The following is a 27719-nucleotide window of genomic DNA, read 5'->3' on the forward strand; positions in this document are numbered from 1 at the left end:
TACAGCCTGTTTCACACCACTGGAGCTACTCAGCTTCTCTATATTTTCCCACAGCTGAAGCACAGCAGGGCAGGTATTACAGACTGGTACCACTTACGCAAAAGGGATAAATTCCTGGAGAACAACACTTTTGTCATGCACAGTTTAGAATTCAGTTATCTGGGATTTAAACTGCTGTTCAGTACATCATATTTACTGCCTCTGCTTTACAGGTGGAAAGGATTTTAATGAATGCTTTTCATAGAAGAGTTATAAACTAAACTTAAACGTATTGGAAACACAACACTTCACATATATACATAAAGCCTCTTTGGGGGTCTGAGCAAAGCAAAAAAATACTAGTTTAATAAACTCAATCTCTTTTGGTCTACAACTTTAAAGGAAAAAACCCAACAAAGTGTGGTTTTGCTCTAGATATCTTACTGTGGGGAAACTCATCTCTCAGGCAGATAAAACAGAAAGCTAAAGAGGTCTCAAAAGTATTTTGGGGAAAAAATAAAAGTGTAAGTTGGCTTGGATTTGTTCTTAGCTTTCTTATACCTCAGTTTATGGCTGAAGCTTTAAAATTGGTGCTATCATTTCCCTTTCTCAGTTACTTTCAGAAAAAAACCCCAATCAAGCAAAAAAACCCGAACCAAAACACATGCACATAACCTACATTCCAGTTATTCATGATCTCTATGGAACAATTAAAACCTGGTTATCTGATACCTGCATGATCTCTTTGTAATTTCACATATGCATTGCACGAGTTAAATATGCAATTCCCAACCTATGGAATCTGCGCATTCATTTTAAAACCCCAAAATCTGCCTGCTGAGGTATGCTGATGTTTATTTTGTTCTTTTACATTTGTTTTTTTCAAAGGGTGCCATTTAAACAGTTCATTGGCTCGTACGGAACAAACTCTTCAAAGGACCTCCAAGTTAGGCAAGACTACTCAAATAAGCTCTTACCCTTACAAGAACTTTCACATCCTGATAGAGCAGATGGGACCTCCACCTAAAGATCTCATCACAAAAACTCCCGTCAAATAGTACTTAACTAATTTATTTCTCAAGAACAAAAAGAAATAACCACAGCAAAACATAACCCTGCGGTTTCAAGGAAACAAGCTCCTCCTGACTGTGTCACAACAGAGCCCAAGCTGCTCTTTTTGTATGTTTGTGCCTTGACTTCACCAGCACTAAGGAACACCATAAAGACCCTTCTTCACGGCCAGTTGGCACCCCATGTTGAAATTTTGAAAGCAATTATTAGAATAAAAGTTAGTTACCTGCATTGACAAAGGGGATCCCATCATATGGGACATACTGAGATTTCCACATCAACCGTGTGGCGGGTTTGGCTGGGCTTGGAGACTGGCGCGTCCCCCACACACTTTGTGTTTGCTGCTTGTGTAGCGTTAGAACACTCTCTAATTCTGCCTCGCTCACACAATAGCCGCGGTATGAGTCCCCAATTTTCTGCATGGAAAGGAGGTGAAATAATAGGATTATTCACCCAGATGACTGCTGAACATTGCACAAGAAAACAAAAGCAGTCAGGGACCCTGGCAGGTGAGGACACAGGCCCAGATTTTTGGCATGTCATCATTTTTTTCCCCACACTATTATCCTTTACAAATAGATTTACCACAGGATCTAACACCAGAGCAGTCCCCGCTGAGGTCAGGAGTTTGCCAGCTCTTCAAGACCCTAAATACACCAAGAACCCCTGAGAAGAGTACAGTTAATGACCCTGTCTGATTTCCACAATACAACTTCATTCCTGTTGTTTCTCCCAACACACGCTTCAGTTGCTCCTAGACAAGTTTGTCTTAGACAAACCTTTTCACTTGACTCTCACTAAGAATTGCTCAAGCACTACAAACTGTCTATGCATCTACTTCAACACACATGCTGCACTGAGCTGGAGAAGAATCCATCTGCTTATACCACCAGTAACTGCCTCACCTGCTTACTGCACTAACTTCAAATTGAATGTCTCACAGAACACCTCCTCCTGTCTTCAAGGCACTCTCAATTCTCAACATTCTGCAGAAACACAGCATACCAGATTTGCCTTGTGCAGACTGATGATGGTTTCAGTGAACTCTACCAAGCTGCATACAACTCCAGAAAAAAAGCATCCAACTCGACTCAAAGTAAAAAAATCCAAACAAACTCAAAACACAACAAAAAAAAGCACAACTTGCTGACTTTGCAGGATCCCCTGTGACAGCTGTTCAGCTACTCAGAGCCATCACAGCTGGTTCAGTGCTGATCTACCAGAGCCCGCCAACAAGCAGAGAAAGCACTGGGACAGAGAAGAGCTTTTCATCAGAGTTCTTAATGCCATGTTCACTTCTGTTCATATGCAGTTCAGGATGAAGCTGACAAGCAGCTGGGAGTAACACTAGTTTGCCAGCTGTCTTACAGCATATCTGTAAGACAAATGCATGGTGACTAAACTCCGATGGATCTATTTTGCCACCTTCAATGACAGAGCAGCCTGTTGTTTAATACTGACAACAAAAGCAGCAACAGTGTCTCTCTAAGATTATTATTGCACAAATACTTTAGGGACAACTTTATAAAACCTGCCTTTTACCTAAGTAAAACATAATGTTTGTTGTTAGCAAAACCTAAAGTCAACAAAGAACACCTTGTGAATGAGCTGGGCCAGCACAGTGTTGCTGTTAGGTTAAGCCCAAAAGCAGAGGATTATATATGCACCGGATGCATGAGTCATTCTGAGATAACAGTTCTTGCTCTTCAGCAGCTCACTGCGCTGCTGCAAGCATACTGCTCCAGCTATTACACCTATAGGTGCACTTCCATAGCTGTGATGAGAAAGAGAAGTTGGCAACTGTTCAGCCAGAAATTATAAAGAACATTTCTGTCCAAAACTTGATCTGAAAAACCCACAAGCAGCAAAGCAGCCTGAGAAGTACCAGAAGTACCTTTTTTACAGAAACCTGCGATGGCACCTTTCACAAGAGGGACTACAGTACCACTCCACACAGGGAATAATGCATGACCAGCATTTTTCTTTCCATGTCTTATACCTGTTACTATAAATAAGTCATTGGCCTTATCCTAAGGAGATGACAAGACTGATAAAACTGTTGTGATACCAGCTAAGGCACTGGCTCCTATTCTGGCTTTACTTCTGTGCTAGATCATTTTCCTAAAATTGGTGGGAGGGGAGTAGGAGGAGAAGAAAATCATACAGCACATAAGATCCCTGCTCTCTAGGGACTTCCAAAGTAGGAACAAATGGACAAATGAGACCATCTGCTCCAGAAAAATAAATGAACTTAGCTTTGTACGGTTGATATTAATTAATGTAGTTTTTAATGACACTATTTCAGTATGCTGATATATGCTGGAAATGCAAAAGATCAGGTCATTGAAAACTAAGTAGGTTATAGAAAAATAACTATTTTTTTAAATCCACTTTTTATTAGTGTTTTAATTACCTTGAGGTAATCAGATACTCTCCAATCCTTTAACTTCAGTAAAGCTTGAAGCAAAAAAAGAGACAATTCCTTTCCTCTCCCCTGGCCTCATCTCAGTAAGGGTACATAAAAGCTTACACTAAAGTACACACACCAAGACTGCAGTTTTCCTCGAGTGAGCTACAGAAGCAGGATACCAGAGACATTACACTGTAGGCATGGCAAGTGTGAGCTGAAGATTTCAAGGCAGTCAGCGAATCAATACCAAACACAGAGCTTAGTGCTGACTCTGAAAGCTGCAGCTTTTAGTGCTCTCTGTTTGCCTGCAGCACTAACTGCCAAAGTAGTCATTGCCCTCCAGAGCACAGTACTGGCCAGCTCCCCGGGATGTATATATTGTATGAAATAAAAGGTGTGTGTATATATATATATAAAAATAGATTTTTATACATAGTTAATTTTTAAAATATTCCTATTTTAAAAATATTTCTAAGTGGATACAGAAAGAAATTAAATTTCTAAGTCCCCGCAACTGTAATTTTGAGTTACCGGTGGCCAAGCCAACAGGAAAAACCTCAAATGGTAGGGGTATCTACAGAGGTGAATCAGCTAGAGAAAGCATGAGTTTTCCTTTAAAAAAATATTAAGAGAAAGTAAAATAAACATCTATCAGGAAGAGCCTGGTGGCAGGAGGAAGGAGTAGATTCTCTCAAGAATCTTCCCGTCTTCCTTCCCTTCCTTTTAAGTGATTTATGATGCATTTTAGCTATTGATAACATCCCAATCATCAGAACAGTTCTCCAGACATCTAACAAAATGCCGAGAGTTCTGTTTGGGTCAAAAGCCACCACAGGGAATAAAGACAGATTGCATTTTAACAAAAGAGAAAACAAGCACAGGTAATCATGCTGGTACAAAAATAAAAATCAAAAACCAACCCCAACCTTGAGAATATCTAAAACAGAAATCCTTAGTAAAACATTGATATTATGGAGCTCGAAGTCTCAGACTTGATCCTGGTGAGTCACATGGATTTTGATTTCTGTATGACAACACAAACTAATACAAACACGTGCAGACTTAGGTCATTTTATTCTCAATGGATCACCTAAGGGCAACAAAAACCAATTTGCTCAGCAGAAGACAGCAGAGCTTACTCTGTAGTTCACAAGTGAACTCTAACATGACAAACAATGGCTTTTCGCAGCACTGCACAGCATCAAGATTTCAGAAGCATAGTTTTTTGCTTCAGGAGCTGTTGATGGTCAGCTATTCTAGCATTCCCAAAAAAGGAAAAGATTCCATAGCATTTTATATGTTTAAACGTGCTGGTAGTACCAGCTAGTACCAGTAATATTTCATACTATCAGGAAGCTTGAACACAACTTCTACAACTGTCAATTAATTCTCTTCATGGCAGAATCAGCATCTTAGATCCAGATGATAAAACATCAAGTCAGAATTCTTTGCAGCCCACCTCACAGCTCCTGAGACGGTGTGCCCATGCAGGTGTATTTGGTGGCAATAGCTGGAGAGGGATGGGAAAGGGATCTTCCACTACCCTGAAAAACAAAAACATGTAGTAAAAGTCTACACTGACATACAAGAAAGCAACCATTCAGTCTAAACTGCAGGTAACAGCAAATCAGTGCACTATGTTGCCCTGGGTTCAGCTGTAAGTTATTTTTCTTCTTCTTTGTAGCTGGTGCAGTGCTGTGTTTTCGACTTTAATCTGAGAACAACGCTGATAACACAGATGTTTTCAGTTGTTGTTAAGTAATGCTTACCCTGATCAAGGACTTTTAGTCTCATGCTCTGCCAGTGAGGAGGGGCACGGGAAGCCAGGAAGAAGCAGAGACAGGACACCTGACCCAAACTAGCCAAAGCGGTATTCTGTACCATAGGACATCATGCCCAGTATGTAACTGGGGGGAATTATCAGAAGACCCAGATGGCTGCTTGGGTCAGGCTGGGTTTCAGTCAGCGGGTGGTGAACAACTGCATTGTTTACAAACATCACTTGTGTTCATTGTTTTCTTTTCCTTTTCCCCTTTTAGTTTCATATTCTCTCCCCTTGTCATTTCCCTTATCATTATTAGTGGTAGTAGTAGTAGTTTTGTATTGTACCTTAGTTACTGGACTGTTCTTATCTCAATCCATGTGATCACTCTTGGTTGGCAGTATCGGTGTCTCTTTGAAGTAATTTCAGTAATTTGCATTGTTTTTTTAAGTGCACATCTACTGCTCTGGTCAGAACATATCCAACTACCCCTGGAATACAGGTCCTTTAATTGACTTTTCCCGTGGTCTGGCAGATACAAAAGCTGCCTGCAAACACGGTTAGCTACAAATCACTCACTAGTACTGAAGGTTCACAACCTCTATTCTAAGGTAATTTTGTGATAACCATTGCAAAAACAAAGTGCAAGAAAGCAAAAGCACTACTAGCAGTGGATCAGAAATACTGTTCATCATTTTACCTCCTGACCTACCTGGTGGTTGTTTTTTTTGATACAGTGAGAGATGCCTGTGGATGTAGAATGTAATTGCTTCCACTGTCTGCTATAGCAGCCACCACTACAGTCTGCAAGTTCCCATCACCACACTTCTCCTCTGAAACATCTTTACAAAAATAAAACAGCCTCGTGGTTAATAACTGAACTCAGAATGAGAAAATAACAAGCTATGATTAAACTTTGTGTTGGAAAAGCAAGCATTTTGTCATATGAAATAAGATCTCTAGATGATAAGGTAGTTTAACAGTTGTGAATCAAGACTTAAACTCTAAGCACACATACAGAGATATACTTGATAAGGTTGTTTATCCTCAAGGACATATCATGTTATTGCTAATGAAACCTTCCACAACCAAGCAAATAATCTGTAGAACTTGTACATTACTCTGCTTTACATTCCCACAAATCCTTGTAGGATTGCACAACTATTTTGTTCAGCTGCAAATCGCACAGTGATTGCTTTTGAAAAAAGAAAAAAGGAGATCACAGCACTTCTTTTTACTTTGAAAGAAGGCCTAAACAAGTAAAATAGGCCTCTTGTAATTGAATCTGACATGCTGTTGGAACAAATGTTTTAGCCTTTCTTCATAACAAAGAGCAATCTGTAAGCCAAAAAATACTGTTAGAATGAAGCCTGTATATATAGTTAAACAAAAACATAACGCAAAACTGTGAAAGCAGGCATTTGATACTTTGGTCTCAACATAAAGAATGAGAGTTCTCTTTAAAAGCAGGATTTTTGTCCCTCTATTACAAAAGCTTTTTCTCCCATCCCAAGAGACAGTCATAAATTGTCTACATACAGAAATCACTCCACTAGAATGCTTGTGCTGGGAGATTCATAAGTGTGCACCTTGCATTAACACCACGCTGGTTCAAAGCTCAGAGCACTGGTTCCTCTACACAGACATGCCCTTAAGACACCACAGTCTACTCTGAAGCCCTATGCCATTGCATGCATTACCACCATATGCAGGCAAGCGAAACTCAAGGGCCAGCAATCTATTTTCTTTCCCCTTTAATCTTCGTAGTATATCACTAACAAGTTTTCCTGTCTTTCAAAGATCAAATAACTTCAAAGAGTTTTACACAGCAAGTCTTTAGAAAAACAAATCCAACCAAACCACAAAACCCCCTGTAGAACATATATTCAAATACCACAAAACTCAGCTACTTGCAAAGAGGGAAGAGTGTTTAAGACGAAAAATTGGAATACAAAAATACTATTCATCATTGCAATTTACTGCCTACAAAAAGTAGCAGCAATTCTTTAGTAACTAAAGGCTCACAGTCAGCTTAAAGTCACGTAAGACAACACTAACTAAACAGTGCTCTTACCCCTGTGTAAGAGCATGTGGAGAGGAAGAAGAAGATGAGCATTAGGTTAGGAGCAAGCCTTTCAATGCAAGATCGTGAAACCATATTCCAATTGTCAGTGAAAAGGGCTGGATCATGACTTGAATCCAAATTCTTTTTTTTCCTATCTACCCAGCATCAGGACTTGAGTCTTACCTTTGAGCTCTCATTGCACAGAAGCACTTAACTAGTCCTCAGATACGGAGAATTTTCTCAGATTTTGAGGACTTCATACAGAAAATGCAAACACAGTTAAAAAACCCCCTAAAGCCTTGGAGAGTTTAACAAAATGTGACAATCTAGTTCTCAATCTTATTATGTGAATGGAAACTTGTACACAGCATTTTGCCACCCAGCAAGGCTTGCAGATAAATAATCAATGCTTTCAGATTTCAGGATGTCCCTTTTCTAGAGAGAAGCTTAAAATTTGTGCTTCTAGTTGTGCATCTCGCCACATACTTAAAATGTGACAATTCACACACTGAGGGGAATAAACTTAGCAATAAAGTTCCATCTCATTTTCTTCAATGAGAACTGTATTTCTACCTAGGAACTTCATTCCTGGCTTTGCAAAAGATGCATCATCACCAGTGATATCTGGAACAGACCAGAATAACATTAATTCTTCTATCTGCATTAACTCCTTCACTCAAAATTAAATAAACAGTGGAGATTTGAAACTGATAGTATAGCTGTCTGACTTGGCACAAACATCAATGGTAAAGAAGGCAAGAAGCAGTTTGTGCTTGATATCTCAATCTATCCATCATATATCTAAAGTGAGCATAACAGCTTTTACTTCATAAGGCTTTTGCCAAACAGAAAATGTGGTGTGTGGGGCACCAGCTTCATAATCAGAAAGCAAATTTAGTAAGTATGTATGTTTGCCTTATAACTGATAAGGAAAGGAAACACGTACAAACAAGATGCTTAAAAAGACATGATACATGATATGTTTAGTCACAGGAACATACGCTATCAAGTCCCACAGGTTAAACTCACCCTGTGTGCTGGTCACATCCAGAAGCTGACCTTGAGGAATAATCACTTGGGCCATTCCTGGCTGGGCAGAAGGGATGACATGCAGCACCTGTCCATTTTCTGACTGGCTAGCAACAATCATCTGTAAGGCAATCACACAAAAGTATGAATGGCATTAGTTTGTATGGTGATCATCATGCAGCACAACCGGGTTTGCTTATTACCAGAACAGGAAATGTTTTGGTTGCAATCATGACATATAAATTAGCTTGGTTTCATATAATAAAACCCCTGTCTATTTACTGTCCATTTCTTAAAATTACTTTGTCTTTTAAAATAGCTCTTTAATTAATTAAAGGGAAAAAAAAACAACAAACAACAGAAAAAAACAACAACCAAACCCACCCTCGCTGGATTGTGCAGTGACTTACACATTTATTTGAAGCTTACAACACTATTATTAAAGCTATCAAAAACCTGTAAGCCATTCATGGTTGGATTCACTGTGACCCTATTCTGGACTAGCAGAATTAATCACAACATATCAAGTGTTGACCTTCACTCCTAAGAAACTGAACTCTATGCAAAAAATGATAGAAGAAAAGCTCCAGGTCTTTAAAAATAAATCAATTAATTCTCCTAGAATTCTGGAAAACTTGTACAACTCCTCATGGTATACGTTCCCATAATTACCAAAGACTTGTTCCCAATAATGTTATAAAACCTACAATAACGTAAAATATCATCTTGTTTCTAATTTCTTATACTTTAAAAGGTTGAGAGTCTTTAGTGACAGCACAACACATGCCAACCAAGCCTTCTGGGCCAGAGTTACCTTTTTACAAAGTAAGTATTAAGAATTACAAAGCAATGTTTTAAGCATATTAATTGCAGGTGGGTGGGAGGGAAGGAGAGACATATGGGTTAGCTTGTTGCTAATGTTCTAATCCCCACCCACAAAACACAAATACATTTATTTCAGGCAACATAGGTAAAGCAGCACTGGTAGAAGTATGAGATATCGCACAGTAACATTCAGGCTTGATAATGACAAAAGACGTAAGTTGTTTAATAAAATTAGTAATGGCTGGAAACAGGATTTGCCTACCTGAGGAAGAACAACTGCAGCATGAACTGAACCACTGAAAAGTTTCACCTCCTTGCTAGAGATAAAGTCTGCATCAGCTGTTGCTACAACAAACAAGCACCTTGTAAAAGAGTTTTTCAAAGAGCATCCTTGCCAGTCACACCTGACCTCTTTTCATCAACACTCACCATCCGTGCAGTGGGCCCTCCAAGGGGCTGCAGCTCATAGAGGGGCTGCTCAGTTTGGTCCACCAGGTGGGAGTCCTCTGTGGAGTGAGGCTGTGGCTGTGGTGGTCGTGCAGGCACAGCTGATGATGGCGAGCCCAAGAGGCATACTGTGATGGGCAAGACTGGAGGAGAGTCACTCTGTCCAAACAATGGATCCCTGGAATCCATGCAGGTTAAATGCTTTCACAGAGGAAAAACAGTAAAATGTACTTTAATCTTGAGTAGCAATTTCTATTAAAAAAAAAAAAAGAAGAAGAAAAAAACCATTTAAAACCAGTGTGCTGTATTGTATACTTGGAGAGAGCTCTCATCCTTCTGATCAAGAGGCTACCAGCTAACATTACAGCTCTATTTTTGCTTTCCATTTCCTGATGAAAATGTATTCATGTTTCTGCTTCCTAGAACAAACCCTCTCTATTAAAGGGAAAGAAAATCCCTTGTGACCAAAATCTGTTCCCTAAAACCATCATATACACCCAGAATCTGAGAGAACTTCTACCAAAACTGTCAAATACCTACCAACCTGATTTGACTTCAAAAGAAGTCCTAGACACTATTCCACTTCACCTTTACATACATGTATTTAGCTATGAAAACACAAATTTCTATAAGTCTCATTAATTCTTTACCACAGAATAAACATAAGCAACTCAAACCCTCTAATTCAAGGCCAAGAACTATATAGCACAGGACCAAGAATCAGATTTTGCAAGTCTCAAAAACTATGTACTCAGAGCTTATTCTCCCCAAGCTTGCAGAATCAAGGTCTTAAAGCACATCACATTTTGATTAAATTTAAACTTTAAGCACAAATGTCTTGTTGAAATTCTGACAACACAAATATTGAACATGTAAAAATAACTGCAAATAGGCAGCCCACGCGTATAATATGACAGGCTGTCATTTGGTCGATGCAAGGAGGAGTGCAGCTCGTGGTATCTCTTGCAGCAAACAATCAACTCCAACATTTCTGCTACAAAATTTGTAAACTGTAAATCCAAAAGTGGGGAAGAATGTTTACAAATTTAATACTGAAGTCAGACCTGAGCCAAATAACCTAAAAATCCTGCAAAAATAAATCTTCTGTGCTAAACCTGTTTGTTGTAAACTCCACCAGAAAAGCAGCAAAAAATTGCGCTAGTTATGTTAAAGACACTGTGCAGAGACCATAAGCGTGCTACTGAATCACTACCTGAATCATATTTTGTCTTAGCTGAAGTAATGCAGAATATTTGTGCACAGAAATCTCTCTGACTAGAAGTATCTGGTGATATTTGATAATAAATACATTAAACACTCCCCTTCCCCAATACCTACACAGACATCCTGTGTCTGGATTATTTGCCAAATTTAGCCACTAAGCAATTTGACCCAATTTTCAATTGATTAGCCAAATCTGTCATGCAGCTATCTTGAAGTAAATTACATCTGTTTTAAAGGGTTATAAAACAATATTTAATGACATGAAATTACTATTGTTAGTCTACAGCAGGAAGCTTTGGGAAGGAAAAACAACAGATTCTGAACCCCGCTTACTCCAAGGCATGTCATGAAGTATTCTTTTATTAAAGCATTTTTCTAACACACTAAAACATATTTCTTTAGCGCTCTAACAGGTTCCATTAATACAATTACTAAAGGTTGCCATTACATGCAACATCTGGATATTCATCAGTTCAAAACCAAATGGCACAAGAACCCAAGGGAAGGAACTTTTGCACTTTTTAAAAGACACATACTATAAAGACTACTACTATAAAGGCAGGGAAAAAAAACACTGATAAAATAACATACTGCAGATTCATTAGAGAGGATGTAAAGAAAGCATCTACAAAGACAGGACATTCATACCTCACCTGAAAAACCTGATCCTTTGTTTCTGACTCTCCTGTACCATTACAGTTGCCTATGAACAAATCATTAGATCCTTCCATAGCAATGTCATGGTCAGCTCCATTTTCTTCCATTACAAGGTGACCTGAAAAGGTTACGAAAGTTTATTTCAGCCTTCTGTACTTTCGTCAACCAAGACTCTTACAAATTTAGTCTTACAGTTCTAACACTGTTGCAAACTAACAGTAAAGCCCTCAAGAAATCCCTGCCTGTTTATCACTTCATTACTCACTGCAGAAAAATTTCCGTGTGTTGCTCTAGGAGTAGTTTAGCCTCTTGTATAAGAATTTGCTAGACTTGTCTTTGCACACACAGATACAAAACACACATACACATTCATGATTTAACCTAAATATGTCCACAAGCACTCAACAACCATACACATCTAGAGAACACTCATTATTTAAAGATATGTCACCACTGCTTTACAAAACAATTACTCGTCTACTTCCATAATCAACAGACAGGATTTGTGTTACCCAAATCTGTCATGCAGCCATCTTGAAATAGATTGTTTGTTTTAAAGGGTTATAAAACAACATCTAAATGAAATTACTATTTTTAGTCTACAGCAGTAAGCTTTAAGCAGGAAAAATGCCAGATACACTAAATAAAATTTGGCATTAATCATGTGATGAAACACAAAAAGGCACTACTTCAAGGACCTCAGCTGCCCACTATAAACCATCAAACAAACAGAGAATTTTGGACAGTGAATTGCTACTTCCACAAGACACCCAGACAGTACACACTTTAAAGGAGTGATCAATCCCACATATTCACAAGCAATGAGACAAAAATGACAAATTAACTTGGCCCCTATGTTACTAAAGTACATATATACTAGACTAAATACATAACATGCCAAACTGAATAAAGAAACTTCATTCTTGCAGTTCGGGGTGAGGGAAGGAGAAAGGTGTTCAGGATTTCTCCATTCAATAGTTATTTTAAAGACAGGCAGCATTATATCAGCACGTGACTCCTACCAGCTTTACCTTCTTCACTACACCACATAGAAGGGGTCCTGAAATGGACCTTCTTGGCTGTGATATTTTAACTGTCTACAACTTTAGTAAGGTGAATGTAAAAGGCTAGAAAGTCACTTGAAAAGAACTACAACCCTTGAAGGACAAATTTATCTTGCTTTGCAAAGATACAAAGGACCACAGGCAAAGTGGTACATCTCCTTGGCTTTTGAAGCTGAATAAAGCATCCTGCTGATACAAACAACATTGAGAAATTAAGCTGCTCATATGCTCAATACACTAAATACTTTAATCTAAAGCAGATTTATTTTTCCATTAGATTATCAAGTGATGACACTCCAAAACCAAGTTCCAAATGAAGTTACCTCATGCTTACCAATCAAAAAGCTTTGGATCTGAGAACAATTCTGAGCTGTTTCAGTTAAAGTGTCTGAAGCATGTTAGCAGCATATGAAAAAAGGCAGAAAGATAGATTTCATCATCACCCAACCATTTTCCCCTCAGTAAAAAGATTTCAAGAAGATACATCAGTTTTGCCAAAGCAGCACATTTAGTTCTCCAAGATAAACTGAAGAGGTTTGTTCCAGAGACACTAATGGCATGTACCCTTAAGCATGCTGGAATCCAGCTACAGAACACAAGGATGGCTGTACTGGGACAGACCTAATATCCTGTATCTAACACTGGTTAATAATAAAGCTCAGGGGAAAGATTACAGCAGTAGGGCAAATATACAGTGATATTTATCCAGCTTCCTCTCACAAGCAGCCCCAGAAATAGCTGAGGTTTTATCTTTGTGTTTGAAAAGTCCCCGTGGTACTTTTTTGCCTGTAATGTTGCCTGACGACTGCTCTAATCAGGCACACACATCACCCTGCTCAAGGAACTCCATGGTTTAACCATCCAGGTTTCATTAACTTAAGTGCTGTGCAACCCCAAGCAAAAAGATATTTTTGTCCTGAAGAAATACACTTTTACAGATACTTAAAAGTAAATACATAGGTAATGAATTAAATAACTGTATAAATATTGCTAACAGATTCCCCAAACAAGACAGTTAAATTCTGCATACATAAATACATGTGGATATTTTGTCATGAATGAGTAAACAACATACATACAAGTAGCTCTTGTACAAGTATACTCTTTACAAAGTGCCACAGAAATTTCCCATGTAACACCATCATAGCCCACATTTAACAATGGGCTGAAGGGAAATATGGGAGTTTAATATTAGTGTAGAACATAGCTGTATCCTCAGTGCACACACCAGACAGCTCTCTATGCCTCAGCTTTAGCGTTAACCCAAACCACTCTACAGGCTGTCCTCCATGAGGTCTACCACTCCAAGGCAGTTTCCAAGCCAGTTAGCACATTTTAATGCTATAGCACCACTTTGTTTGCTCTGCCTCCCTTTGGGAAGCACTCTGCTCAAAATAAAGGGAAAGCTATTGCTATCCTTGGTTCAACTCTACAAAGTGAGTAAGCAATCACAGAAACAGCAAGCACAGTCAAACGGAATTAACCATCATGAGCATTTTATGTAGGATCTTGTCGTGGTTTAAGCCCAGGCCGTAAATCAGAACCACGAAGTCCACTTCCCCCCCCCCCCCCCTTTCTTCCCTCCGCTTCTGGAGGGACGGGGAGGAGAATCAAAAGAATGCAGCTCCCACTGGTTGAGATAAGAACAGTTTAATAACTAAGGTATAACACAAATCACTACTGCTACCACCAATAATAATAATGATAAAGGAAATAACAAGGAAGAGAATGCAACCGCTCACCAACCGGTACCTCACCCCCACCCTGCCGTCATCCAGCCCTTCCGGGGACTCTCCGTTCTACCTCCTGGTCATGACGTGCTGTGGTATGGAATACCTCTTTGGCTAGTTTGGGTCAGGTGTCCTGTCCCCGCTTCCTCCCGGCTTCCCCTCCTCCCTGGCAGAGCATGAGACTCACAAAGTCCTTGGTCAGTCTAAACATCGCTGTTATCAGCTCCATTCCCAGGCCGAAAGTCAAAAACACAGTGCTGCAACAGCTACTAAGAAGGAGAAAAACTGACTGCTACTGCTGAACCCAGGACAGATCTTCAAGACAGCAAACATGCACTGCAATCTAGCTTACAGTTACCATCTGTGGTTCAATTCCACAGACAAATTTGCTGATAGTTCAAGATCATTTAGCAAAACAGGAGGCAGCAAGATCTCCATTTATTTAGCCGTCAAGAATTGCCATGATAACACAGCTGTCAAAGCCAGGGGCACCTCTTGCATATGCTAGGTCTTCACTGACTGGTATCCACAGACACAACTTGTGTAACATCAGGAACTGTCAGCAGGAGCAGGATTTCTCGCTCTGAGGTGAGCTTTTCTCGTAACAGTTGCAATCTCCTCTGCAATGCAGAAGCCATCATACTGATTCTCAATATACAAACTTTTAAAGACACTAACAGAAAAGTCAAGCTAACATTACTTTAAAATCCTATCATTGACCAGTCATGCCTCTGCTCTGCCTTAAGGCAAAGTATTTGATCTCTATTTTCTTGCCACCAATCCTTTATTCTATGCAACGCCTATACCTACAAACTACAAGCAGTGGTCCCTAAAAATACACCAGTTTTGACTGACATAATTGTAAGGCCTTGTATGAATGCCTGCTTCTACCTTCCCTCAGTTATGAGGCCTCATTGTAAAGTCAACGTGCATCCAGATCCCACAGGAAAGTGCAGCCTTTTGAAATCACAGAACTAATTATTTTAACAGAGTCAACATTGGAAGATGTCAGCAATAAGAAGAAACCTAAACTGTAGAAACCAGGTACGTCTGTTATGATAATAAGTGCATCCTACCTAGGAATACCTGTCCGGGCAGGAAGGAGGCAATTCTCTTAACAGTTTTCAAGCTTCAAGTCTTCAATGTATATCCATTAAAACCAAAAGGAAATCAGAGCTTGACAGTGCAAGTTCATGTTTTCAGCAGTTCTGACGGCAATATTCCCCATTCCAGTTTTATTTTATACTTTTTGACAGGAAATATGTACAGTATAATGCCTCAGCAACAATCTTTCTTGGGATTTCCATTAAATGCTTAGAGGTTTTATGTAATGATTTAAGATAACTGCATTGCCACAACAACTAAACACTCTCTCTGAAAAAGCTACCTCTGATGACGTACCTCTACCATCATTATGAAGGGCATGGATTACAGTAAAACATAAGAGGAAGGAAATCAGGGCATAGTGATACCCTCAAGTAAACGAGTTACACTTAGCTTTATATTAACTTGTACCAGGCTTGAGACTTAGCTTCTCCCTGTCATGGAAGAGCAGGCAGATAGGGTTAAGAATGCACAGAAGGTCTGGGAACTCCTATGTAAAAGGTTTCCCCAGTTGTTTTTGCGCAGTTAACACAAGTACCTGGAAAACGCAACTGTGTCAATCATGCTGACCACGTTAGACCTTTTAATTACACTTAAGAAATAAATAAGATTTCAGAGTCTCACAAAACACCTGCCCGCTCCACCAAGCTGCCCCAACCAGTCACAACACAGGGAAAGCTCAACTGTTCCCTGAGAGGCCACTAGCACCTGTCAAAAAAGCAGAGGAAGTACACATATAAACCAAGCACACAGCAGCTAGTCACACAAGCAGCCTTCTCTCCAAAGACCTAATTCCCTTACAGCTTCTTTTAAAGTCCAGATGCGCCACTTTACATGCAAAGAAACACAACCTACACCCAGACGACATCAGCAGCAGCAAACGTTCACACTCCCGGCTGCAGCAGCGCCGCAGGGAACTGCTCACAGCCACAAAGCCGGTTCGACGGGCTGGGTTGCGCTGCCCTGTCCGGCACAGCGCCGGAGGGAACCCCCGCTGCAGCGGCGCAAGGGCCTGCGAGTGCCTCAGGGAAAGCGCCCCTCAGCCTCCCCCCTGAGGGGAGCCGGGGACGCCCCACACCATCAGCCCCCTCCCTCCCACAGCGGCTACAGCCCCCTCACCCACCACTGCCGCCCCAAGGGGAGAGCGCGGGCCAAGCCTGGTCGGTCTTGAAGCCGCCGGCTCCGCGGGGAGCAGCGGAGCGCCCGAAAGGGGAATATACTCAACCTCGGCTCCTCTCCGGCAACCACCGCCATGCACCACGCACCGCCCCTTCGCGCACGCGCTCTCTCTAGACGGGAGGGACGAGGGGGCGCTGGGAAGGCACCGCGCGAGGCATGCTGGATGCTGTAGTCTCCGCCGCGCAGTGTGCTGTGCACACAGCACACAGCTTCCCCCTGGCCGGGGGAAGAAGCCTCGGTGGGGCCGGAGCGCTGCAGGCCGGCGGGCGGGAGGCGGTGCCCGGGGGGAGGGCGCGGCTAATCGCGGCACGTGGTCGGCCGCAGCAGGAGCACCATGGCGCAGCTCACGGCGCGGTTTCGCACCGAGAACCGCAGGTGGGGGGGCGCCCGCCTGGGCCTGGGGGGTGTGCGGTGGGTTTGGGGCGGGAGTAACGCAGAGGCGGTAACGGCGCTGTGTGCCCGCAGGTACGCGGTGGAGGATGTGCCCTTCTCGGTGCCTGCGGCCTCCGAGACCACGGACCTCAGCCAGCTCATCAACAAGCTGCTGGCGGCCGGCAGCGGTAGGTACTGGGACCGGGTCTGGGTTAGGGCCTGCTTTGCCGTGGGGTGTTAAGTTCCACTTAGTGCCCCTGTTTCTGACCGCATGCCCCTCGTGCGGGCACAGGCTGCGGCTCTGGCTCAAGCCGCCCGCTGCCCTGTGCACCGGGCGAGTCGGGCTGAGCTTTACCCTTTGTAGTGCATGGGGTTGCAAGCGAGACGGCCTAGGGCAGGCCCGGCCAAGGAAACGTGCTGTCAGTCAGAAGCTGCACCCTGGCACCCACAGGCCCCTCAGCCCGAGCTGCTCCTGCCTGCTGTTCTGGCTATCCGGAGTAAGGCACACTTTGAATTCATCAGATAGATGGTGGGCAGTTCCAAGAGAAAAGCTGGACTAGTGTTTACACAGCACCACAAACCAAGCTGCCCCAGCAGATGGGAATGGAAGAATTCTCCAAACCCTGGCGAAACTAATGAAAGAAACCAAAGATTTGGTTGTTAGGAAAGCCTTTGAGAAGAGCTCCACCATTCTGTTAATGCGAGCTGACATGGGCCCGACTGGCTTGGAAAATTTGGGAAAAGACACCAATGCAATGTTAAGAAATCCCATTTTCCACGACAAAGTAGACTAACTGTATCCCAAACTGCTGAGACTTCTGCTGGTTGCTTTTAAGTCATGAAGTTGCAAGCAACCTGGAAAACCAGTGCACAAAGCAATGCTTTTGTTGAAATATGGGGCCTTTGTCAACTGTGCCATTACAGAGGGAGAAATATGAACCAAGATTTCTGAGGATTTACCTGTTGCTGCCTCAAATACAGGGCTCTAGCTAGCTGTGATAAAGATGCAAGCTAGCAGTGGCAAGCTTCATACAGGACAGTGCTGAAGCACTGCTTGGTTTGGTTAGCTGCAGAGAAAAGGATTAGAAAGTGATGCTGTTCTGGATGGTGCCCGGTGAGTGCTGACACCTGAACATGGATTTTTCCTAATGTGTTTCAGCGGACCACAAATATGTGGAATTCGACTTCCTTATCAATGGGCAGTTCTTGCGAATGCCACTGGTCACGCACATGGAAATGGAAAATATCTCCACAGTAAGTCACGTTGAGTTTCTCCCCATTTTGGACAATAGAACAGACTTGGCCAGTTTACTTCAGTCTCGTTTAGGTATTACACTGTCATCCTGACTAGGTAGGTTTCCTTGCTCAGTTTTATTTCTTTTCTGACTTTCCTTGCATTTTTAAATCCATTCTGGAGCGCAGAATGATTAGAGAGTATGAGCAGTGCAAGGAACAGAATTATCCAAACTGTTGTCTATATACAGTTCAGAGGGGAAATTCTTGTCTTACTCAGTTCATCACTAATATATTTTTGTCTCCTGTTCTGTTAGTTGCATTGGGGATAATGAGGGAGATTAGTATTAGCTTTAGAAAATACTATGAAATATTGTAGACACCGGTTTTATGTGGGTAAATACAGAAGAAGAGGAATCTGAGAAATTACTGGCTTTTGCTTCCAGCTTGCTATTAATAGTGTTTTGATAAAAATACAGAAAATACTACAGTTTAGACACTTTTCTAAAGACTGTAATTCCACTAATGTAACAAAGGATTCAGATACTAAGATCTTTACCCAATAACCTTGTATATTTTCACCATGTTAGAGTTAAATATTGCTGCTATTGAGTAAAAAAAAAAAAGAACAAACCCATACTAAATAAGTATATTTTTTCTGTGAGCACAGGAAGAAGTGGTGGAAATAGAGTATGTGGAGAAATACATGGCCCCTCAGCCAGAGGAGTGCATCTTCCACGATGACTGGATCAGTTCTGTTCAAGCTACTGAAGAATGGTACTGCACTAAGCCCATTCTAAGTTTTGTCTTGCTTATTACTGTTGTGTGCAGAGGACACCGTGGTGTCAAATGAAGAAGTATTCTGTCTCTTTAATATCTTTTCTGTTGTTTTAACCTGTCAAGTCAGTCAGCTGCTTGCTTTTGTAAGCAGTTCAGTTTTAATGCTTTACGCTGACGGTGACTTTAATGCAAGTAGAAAAAAGCTATAGAGTCACTGAACGTGATACTGTTAATACAAACGCTGTTTATTGTTCTTTCACTTAAAAGGACAGCAAGCATTCCTTAGCTCTCTTTTTAGCTTAAACCCTTGACTTCAAATGTGACATTAATTAGCAACAAATATAATAGTGTACCTTTATGCAGAGCTTTTCTTAAAAAAAAAAAAAAAGCCATAATAATTGTCCTTTTCTACTGTATTTTCTCATTCATTTTCCAATAAACTAGACAATGTTCCTGTATTAAGTAATGGTTTGAAAATGTTTTGATATCCTCTAATAACACACCAGGAATAACAAACTCTCTTTTATTTCAAATTACATAAGTGCTTTTAAGTCTAAGCAGTTATTATGCTATTATTTTTTAAGTTTCTGGTTGAGGGGGTTTTGTTTGGGGTTTCTTTGTTTTTCCATAAAAACTCTGTTAGTTTTAAAGACAGTGTTTCAAATCCTGTAGGATATTAACTGGCTGCTACGATCAGACTGCTCGAATCTGGTCTTTGGAAGGAAAACCCATCATGACAATAGCTGGGCATACGGAAGTCGTGAAGGATGTGGCATGGGTAAAACAAGGTCAGTATATATATTAGGGGAGCAGTAATAGTTTGATTATTGAAGGAGAAATGTCAGCATTCCTCAACGACAGATATTTAACTATGTAAATGCTACAATTATTCCTGTGTCTGTCAGTGATTTTAGAAATTAAGTCATGAGGTAAAACAGTCCTTTAACAGTAATAAGTTAGTTTATACTAACAGTAATACAGTTCGTTCAACATATAAGTTGTCTATCTATCTTGCAGACATCATTAGCAAATATTGGTATGTATGTTTATTGTACTTGCAGGGTAACATGATGTAAATAGATATATGTATGAGCTTCTGTCTGCTGTTTCTTCTTGAACTAGAATAATTGCATATAAACTATAATGACTTTGGAAAGCTGAGTTGGGTGCAAGCATGACTTTTTTTGTTTTCCTCAGATAGCTTATCATGCCTATTACTCAGTGCTTCTATGGACCAAACCGTGCTGCTGTGGGAGTGGAATGTGGAGAAAAACAAAGTGAAAGCCCTTCACTGCTGCAGGGGACATGCTGGGAGCGTAGACTCTATAGCTGTTGATTGCACGAGAACTAAAGTGAGTGACTCCTGGAAAGAAACGTTTGTCTTCTGGGATGTTAACAGCTTGTATCTCTAAAGCTGTCTTTTTGTCCCTTCATAAGGACAAAAGTCATCATGTTATTTTTGTACTACTCTCATGTTGTTATGACTGACACACTGATAAGTTTCTAGTCTTGTTATAAATGGTGGTTATTGAGGATCACAAGTGCTGCATCAATGCTAAGCCTTCTTTAGTGATGCACTCAACCTCTGATAGCATGAAAAGCTGAAGGTGAGTGACTTCAGGTAGCACAAGCCATTATACTGCTGCTTTTGACTTCTGTGAGTGAAGCTGAATGTTTTATTTTTTAGTAAATTTTTCTTTTAACACACATGAATTTTATTCATATTTATGTTATAATATTTATTCATATTTAATGTTATAATATTTATTCATATTTATGTTATAATGAAGTATTTTCAATGGCCTAAATTTTCACAGTTTTGGTGAGGAAAAGCATTTCCAGTCTGTACCCAGAAAAAGCAGGTGGTAGAAGATGTTCTTTCCCTTTATCAAGGAGTTCAGCAGGTTAAGAGCACGCACACCGGAAGTGGAGTTACTGCTCTGAGCTTGAGTCACTATCAGACAGATTAAAAGAAAACCTTTTGGTGCCGAAGGAAATAAAGACTTTTTTTTGTACATATTTTTCCTGCAAAGGAGGAAAAAAAGAGTGATTTGATCAATGCCAAACACTTGGGTTTTTTTGAGGAGCTCTGTGCTGTTCTTAGGTGCTGTAGCCCACTGGTTAATTTTTGAAGTAGGAAGTGTGTTTTGTATGGCTTACAATGTCTGTCTGGGTCAGCTTTTAATAAATGTTTCATTCATACAGTTCTGCAGTGGATCCTGGGACAAAATGTTAAAGATCTGGTCTGCAGGTAAGATAAGCGTAAGATGGGATTCTTGGCTCTTAAAACAACCGGAAGATGGATATCCAAATACTGCTTTCTTTAAGAAAAGTCAAGTCTGTAACATTAAAAGCATGCTAGAACTCTTTTTGGTAAGGCTATACATCACTATACCAGGTTCCTGGTTGGGTTGGTAACACAGCTTCAGACACAGTATCAGCTGTGTGCTGATGTTTATTCAGAACACAGTCGTTTTCCATTTATTTTTAATGGATTCATGTAAATGTGCAGGTTTGAGTATAGATTTCTTATACATCAAAAGTTTATGGGTTATTTTCCTGTTTAGTATTGTCACCGTTAACATGGAGCACAGTAAGAAGACCAGGTCTTTTCTAGAAATGGAGACTAATCCTTTACCTGAATGCTTTCTTTCACTGTTCCAAGTCATGCTCTTTCAGAATGTATATGTAGGTATTGTATCTAAAAGAAAGCCTGTATTATCACACCTGACTCACTGTTTGAATTTTCCAGGAATAAGGAGGGCCTTAAAAATTCATTGCAACTTCGTTTTAAAACTGCATGACTTGAAGAGCATCACTTAATTTGTATTCATTTTCCTCTCACTGAAAATGGAGGTAATACTGACCTGATCAGAGGTGTAAGGTTAAAATACTCATGCATCATAGACAGGTTAGGTACTGTAAATATGGGGGTTTACTTAATCAATTACATGGAAATGCAATTCAGAAACCTCTAGATCAAGTCTGACTGTCTTCTGTCACAGTACCTACAGATGAAGAGGATGAAATGGAAGAAGTGGCTAACAGACCACGGAAGAAGCAGAAAACTGAACAGCTGGGACTAACAAGGGTAGGTTTTGTCCAGAACTTTGTTTTAGTGTGGCCACACAAAGTTTTTGTTTTTGTTAAGAGTGACTAAAAACTTCTGGCGTTACGTCTCGGGCTGATCAAATGTGTGTTGTTGCTGGAAGAATAGATTTTTTTTTGAGGATATTCAATCTAATTTCCTTTTACCTTTTAATCCCAGACTCCCCTGGCAACCCTCTCTGGCCACACAGAAGCTGTGTCTTCTGTGCTGTGGATAGATGCTGAAGAAATCTGCAGTGCATCGTGGGACCACACCATTAAACTCTGGGACGCTGAGACTGGAGATCTCAAATCAACCCTGGTGAGATCATGATACTTTATCTGCAGGTTCAGCTGAAGTCCAGCACAAAGAGAACAGTTGTACCAAGTAGTAGCTCCTCTCTTAGAATTAATATTTTCTTTTATGACAGACAGGAAACAAAGTGTTTAATTCTGTCTCCTACTCATCGCTGTGTCGTCGCCTGGCATCTGGGAGCACTGACAGACACATTAGACTATGGGATCCTCGCAGCAAAGGTGAGTTAAAACATGCATGTTCTCAAAGGTGTGTTTTCAAAGTCAGAACTTCTTCCTGTTGGGAGACATCTCACAGACTCTCCTGCTCCCTCGGCTTGAAACAAGTCATTTGGGGGCTTTTGTTGAATACAAAGTTAACATCTATTTTCTGTAATCTGGTGCAAGATTTGTTTTGATTTCTCACCAGATAATTTAAAAAACTCAGCTTAGGATTCCCTTTTTTTCCCTCTAAGTTGGTTGGACCATCATTAAATTGAAATAGTAATTTTGTTCCAATGTAGCAGTGCCATGTCTGACAGGACTGCGGGTAACTTATGACTAAGCCTACCAGATATATTTCATAGACACGTTTTCTTGTTTAGCTTCTATAAATGTAATGTAATCTTCTTATATGTTGATAATAAAAGCATGTTTTGTTGGGGTTTTTTTTCCCCAAAAATCTTTGAAAAGAGAGTTTAGTGACAAGAAAATACACTTTGAGAGTTGCTTGGGTTTGTTGTCCCTGTCCCTCCCCTGAACTTGTGTGGCTTTTGGTTTTGTTTGCTTTCTTTAAGGCTCCCTTTGATTTTTGAAGTTAGAATTACTGGTGGGAAAAACTTACCTTGAACACAAATACGCTGCTGACTGCTTTTCTCACTGAAGTTTGATGCATCTTGAAAGTGCTGGTTTCAGCTGGCAGCTACTGATGTCTTTTTTTTCCTTTCATTCTGTTCAGATGGCTCCTTGGTTCTGCTGTCTCTGACATCTCACACAGGCTGGGTGACATCTGTGAAGTGGTCACCTACCCACGAGCACCAGCTGATCTCTGGTTCTCTGGACAACATTGTGAAGCTCTGGGACACAAGGAGGTAAAATAAACATGGCATTCAAGCTTAGGGGGTCAGTTAACGTAATGAAATAGCAAAAGCAGCCTGACACATTCAGTGGAAACTTCTGTGGCATTTGTGAAAATCCTCTAGGTTTTAGGAGTCAAAAGGAAGAAAAATGCTTGTAATTTACCCAAGGATCCATGGCTTAACATCTGAGAGGGCTGTATGAGACTTACCTGGCATTAACAGTAGCATTGATTGACACGAGGAGGCAGCAACCATAACATTGCTACTAGGATTAGGAACAGCAGATGGTCTCCTAACCATTCCTCTATTTTAAGGAACAAAATACATTCTCTGAAGCATGTATTTTTGCCTAACCGTGTGAAGTTTCACTTGATACTCTTTTTAGACCTTTCATTACAAATTTCTAAGCAATGAAATAGTTTGCATTCAGAAGACATAAATGGCTTTTCTGGAAAATGCACACAGTTGAACAGCATCCACATGTGGAAGAAGGAAACTATATAATAAACTGTTCCTGACAAGCAGATTGATTGAATTTCAGTCTCAAGTTTGGAAGCAGGTGAAAAATGTTGCTGCTTTTCTCTTTGGGGGATGTAGGAGAGATTAACTCTGATGTGATCAGCCCTGGAGAAAGCAGAGGAAACATCACAGATGGCAGATAACTGTACTCTCTGGAAGTGTTTATAACTGCTAGGCCACATCTGTTTGATAGTATTTCTTCCAGGGACCAATTTTGTCTTCTATGATTGCTCATGTAACTTTAAATGAGTGACTGTAAATACTTGTCTTTTACCAGTTGCAAAGCTCCTCTGTATGATTTGGCTGCTCATGAAGACAAGGTTTTGTGTGTGGACTGGACAGAAGGAGGGGTAAGAATTTGAAGAGCAAATTGCTCACTTTACATGCATGGTGGTTAGGAAAGGGCCTGCAAGTGGTTGTGAACTGAGAACAGGAAGATTTATTGTGCTGTGGTTGATACTGGGTTGATAAATGGGTATTACTGTCATACGTGCTGCAGCACTTCCCCATGTTACTGTGTAAAGGAGGAGGCTGGGAGTTTAAGATCTGTAGGATTAAATGGGAGTTACAATGAATTCCAAACAAGGAGAGACATGAGAACAGCACCACACCTTGCTGAGAAAATACAAGTTCCAAGGTACTGTTTGCTGCTATGGAGACTAAGGCAGCAGCATGAACTGACAGCTGGGATATGGCAGTGCACGTAGAAAGGGGGAAGCTATATAGCAAGCCGTTCTACTATTTGTCATAGTACACACATGTATAAAACGAGAGAAAAGCATTTTGTTAATGTTCTAGTTCCTCTTTGTGGCTCCTGTTCTCAGTAAAAGCTTTACAGATTTTCCTGCAAAAACTTTGCTTCTAATTTTAGGAGGAGGGTAAGAGACAAAGTTGCTTCTGCACTTTGAATCTGGGTTTTAGGCATGCATTAATAGTTCACTATTTCTTTTTGTCTTCAAAGGAAAGAAAACAAGTCCTCAACTTGTGTGTAGGTATTTTGCTTAGTTCTGCTACTAATCACAGTTTTCTTTTTCCCTCGTCAGCTGCTATTGAGTGGAGGTGCAGACAACAAGCTCTATTGCTACAGATACCCAACTACAGCCTCTGATGTTGGAGCATGAAGGTCAACAGCCAGAAGACTTGAAAAAAGATGAAAAGATTTTTGCAGCAATTGTTCTCTCTGAAGAAAGGAGCTTCTTGTTACTCAGAACACTGTTCCTGTTTTTTATTGGTAACCTGTAATCCATATTTATCACAGGAAAATGGCCACAAACAGTTACAAATGTGATTAGCGTGAAACAACACAAAGAGCGTTTCCTCCCTTTTGATGGCTACTTGTATAGCCCTTTTAATAAAGAGTAAACTGCTCCTGCTACTTACAGAGAAATTACTCACTGGATTAAATTATTATTTTTTAGTTTACCTTCTTTGCCCTGGAAAGGAAAAATAAAGCTTTTATCTACAGTTCATTCCTAGTGCCTCACTTCAGGTAAAAGTCAGAATTAGTTCTACTTTCACTACAGCTGTTGGCAGTTCTTACGATTAGGTCCTTAATTGATGATCCCAGGTTTCCTTCTTGGATGAAAACTTAGTATGTTTGCAGTGCAAATGGTTTTATATAAAGGAACTTGACAGATTTACTGGCAGATGAAATATTCCATACTTCTTTTGTTGCTCATAAGTTAGGGCTGTACATTATTTTATATGCATAGAAACAAATGGAGCATCACACAGAAGGCAGAAGAAAATTAATTTGTTCATAGAAAGAATGGATACAAAAAGTTGCAATAGTTTTTATGTTGATAGAGGGTAAGAACTATCCAACTAGGCTCATTTTATCTGCTGGTCAGCTTGCTTTTACTTCAGCATTTAAATGAAAAAAGCTCTTACTGCAGTTTGCTAGATGCCATATATGTGATGTTAAACCAGCTCATACATGTGTTTAACAGTGTGAAGCCAAAGCTTTCAGTAAGTGTAAGACCTGTCCAGCACAATCAAGTCAAATGCAACTTGCAAAGTTAATAATTTTTCTTGGAAGAGTCAAAATTCTGACCACCGTGGACAGGTTCTGAGTAAGCAGCTTAGGAAATAACAGAACAGCAAATATATGGAGGAAACAGCAAGCATACAGTGGAAGGATCTGCATGTCATGTACTGCAGCTAAGAGACTAACCTTTATTTACTAACGCTCCTTACAAGGAATTAGTTGTCTTGCCATCATCTTAATATCCAGGTGCATGTTCTTAGTGTATGTGCTTCATCCTTTCTAAAGCAATAAACACTATTCATACCTTAATACAGAAATTAGGGTTTTTTTCTTACTTAAACTTTATTCCTTTAAAACATGGCCTTCTATTTACTCCACAAACTGGAACTTGGAAATACAGCGTGAATAACTATTCTGTTTTGTAAACTTATCAAAAACACAAAGCATTTTTTGAGCACGAATTTAGTATGTGCTAGAACATGCAGCATTCCTTCGTCCCCACCCTTAGAGATGTGTGTACTTTCACAAGCTCATTTGTGGATACACTAGTCTGGTCTAGCAATCACTGGCCTCATCTTCACAGAAGTTTAAAAACCTTGTAGTATGAAAACAGAATTGACTAATAGCCTCTTTAGGTAATCCTTAATGCAGTGTACCTGGCTTTTGGAGGTCTTAATGAGGTGAAGTTTGGAGATGTTTTTAATGGAAAGCAAGGAAGGAAGTTTGGAAAATTCCTTCATTTCAAGACTCCCAGTGACCCTTTAGTGTAAAGTCTTGAGCTGTTTTGTGTATTACAAAAAGCATCCATTTTATTACAGTTTTTCTTTCAGATATGTTATGCTTGAGCACAGCTTTTAGAATTACTGTGGTATTTTACAGTCAGAGAGCTGTGAAGCATCTCCAGCCAAATTAGCTGATGCATGCATGTGCCTAAAGGTAACCTTCATGTGGTTTTCTTGCCCTCCACAGAAAGACTTAAAAAATAGTTTTTAACAAGGCCATGTCACTTGGACTGTCAGCTTAGCTTAGAGAGATCAGTGTAGACCTATATGAAATCCCAGCTGGCATTAATGGTTTCAGTTTCAAACACTGAATCTATTAGATCTACTACACTAGTCACCTGTAGTAACTACACAGAGTGTAACCAGAGAGGTTTTGGTAAACCACAGTTCAGAAGCAGGAGAGTTTTTACACCTTCTTCTCCTTTGGGGTTCTCTTACTTGGAAAAGTACTGTGTCAGACACAAAGAGCAGCAACTAATAAAACTATATTGATGTTATGAAGCAATACCAGCATAAGTACAACATATTTTTGGAACGCATTCATGTTATCACTGTCTACAAGTTATCCTGGAACCCACAGAAATATTTTTCAGATTTGGCTGACAGTTCTTTGGAAAATCTGTAATCTCAATTCAAGCATTTCCATGAGAACATTTGTTTTCCTCCAAACATGCAGTTCTTTCCTTCAAAGTAACGATGTGGATTTGGAATGGCCAGCATGAGCTGATTTTAAAATTGCAAAAGAACTGAGTCAAAAGCAAACTTAAGTCTTCCAGAACCAGGGTGCTGATGGTGATTCTACCCACAAAAATACTTCCCCCAAGAAACAACCCACCATTTCTGCATATGTTTAGTGCATCAGGAGCATAATATAGAGCAGCAAAGAACTTCTATGCACTGTTAGTTTTCCTTAAACATCAAAATGATGCTACAGGTGAGGGGAACCAAGACAGTAGTCAACAACTGCATGCTTATTTGTTGTATCAGTGGGGATGTGGGGCAGCTCGGTTTGATTTTGAGAGATTGTGCAATACTTTGTT

The 27719-nt window shown here is 40.3% G+C and overlaps 2 protein-coding genes across 18 annotated transcripts in view; one reads left to right on the plus strand and one right to left on the minus strand.

Annotated features, from left to right (window-relative positions):
* Positions 1–16633, minus strand: part of CARF (calcium responsive transcription factor) — a 56230-nt gene extending 39597 nt beyond the window's left edge. For 12 of the 16 annotated variants that reach the window (XR_013957253.1, XR_013957255.1, XR_013957256.1 and 9 more), the window contains exons 1-7: positions 16491–16630; positions 11466–11587; positions 9571–9789; positions 8317–8437; positions 5935–6064; positions 4920–5004; positions 1277–1466 (exon numbers count right to left, since the gene is read on the minus strand). Coding sequence is in view for 4 of the 16 variants with exons in the window: in XM_080621951.1 (XP_080478077.1) it covers positions 1277–1466; positions 4920–5004; positions 5935–6064; positions 8317–8437; positions 9571–9789; positions 11466–11576 (856 nt within the window). In the remaining 12 variants the exon portion in view is untranslated. Of the gene's footprint in view, positions 1–1276; positions 1467–4919; positions 5005–5934; positions 6065–8316; positions 8438–9403; positions 9487–9570; positions 9841–11465; positions 11588–16490 lie in introns of those variants that run through there. The other 4 variants (XR_013957254.1, XR_013957260.1, XR_013957261.1 and 1 more) reach the window with 4 other exon arrangements.
* A 153-nt stretch (positions 16634–16786) lies between these two features.
* WDR12 (WD repeat domain 12) lies at positions 16787–26184 on the plus strand. Of its 2 annotated transcripts, XM_080621598.1 has the most exons (13): positions 16787–16921; positions 17012–17106; positions 18078–18172; positions 18822–18928; positions 19604–19719; positions 20129–20283; positions 21137–21182; positions 21937–22022; positions 22200–22340; positions 22450–22555; positions 23271–23403; positions 24188–24260; positions 24954–26184. In XM_080621598.1, exons 1-13 carry the CDS (start codon positions 16881–16883, stop codon positions 25029–25031), a joined length of 1272 nt encoding a protein of 423 aa, XP_080477724.1. In that variant the 5' UTR covers positions 16787–16880; the 3' UTR covers positions 25032–26184. The 2 variants fall into 2 exon arrangements, with proteins under 2 accessions (XP_080477724.1, XP_080477725.1); XM_080621599.1 differs by lacking the exons at positions 16787–16921; positions 17012–17106; positions 18078–18172 and having other exon boundaries at positions 19629–19719.
* The last annotated feature ends 1535 nt before the right edge of the window (positions 26185–27719 follow it).

This window comes from Psittacula echo (genome assembly GCF_963264785.1).
Source record: "Psittacula echo genome assembly, chromosome: 6".
NCBI classification, from domain to species: Eukaryota; Metazoa; Chordata; class Aves; order Psittaciformes; family Psittacidae; genus Psittacula; species Psittacula echo.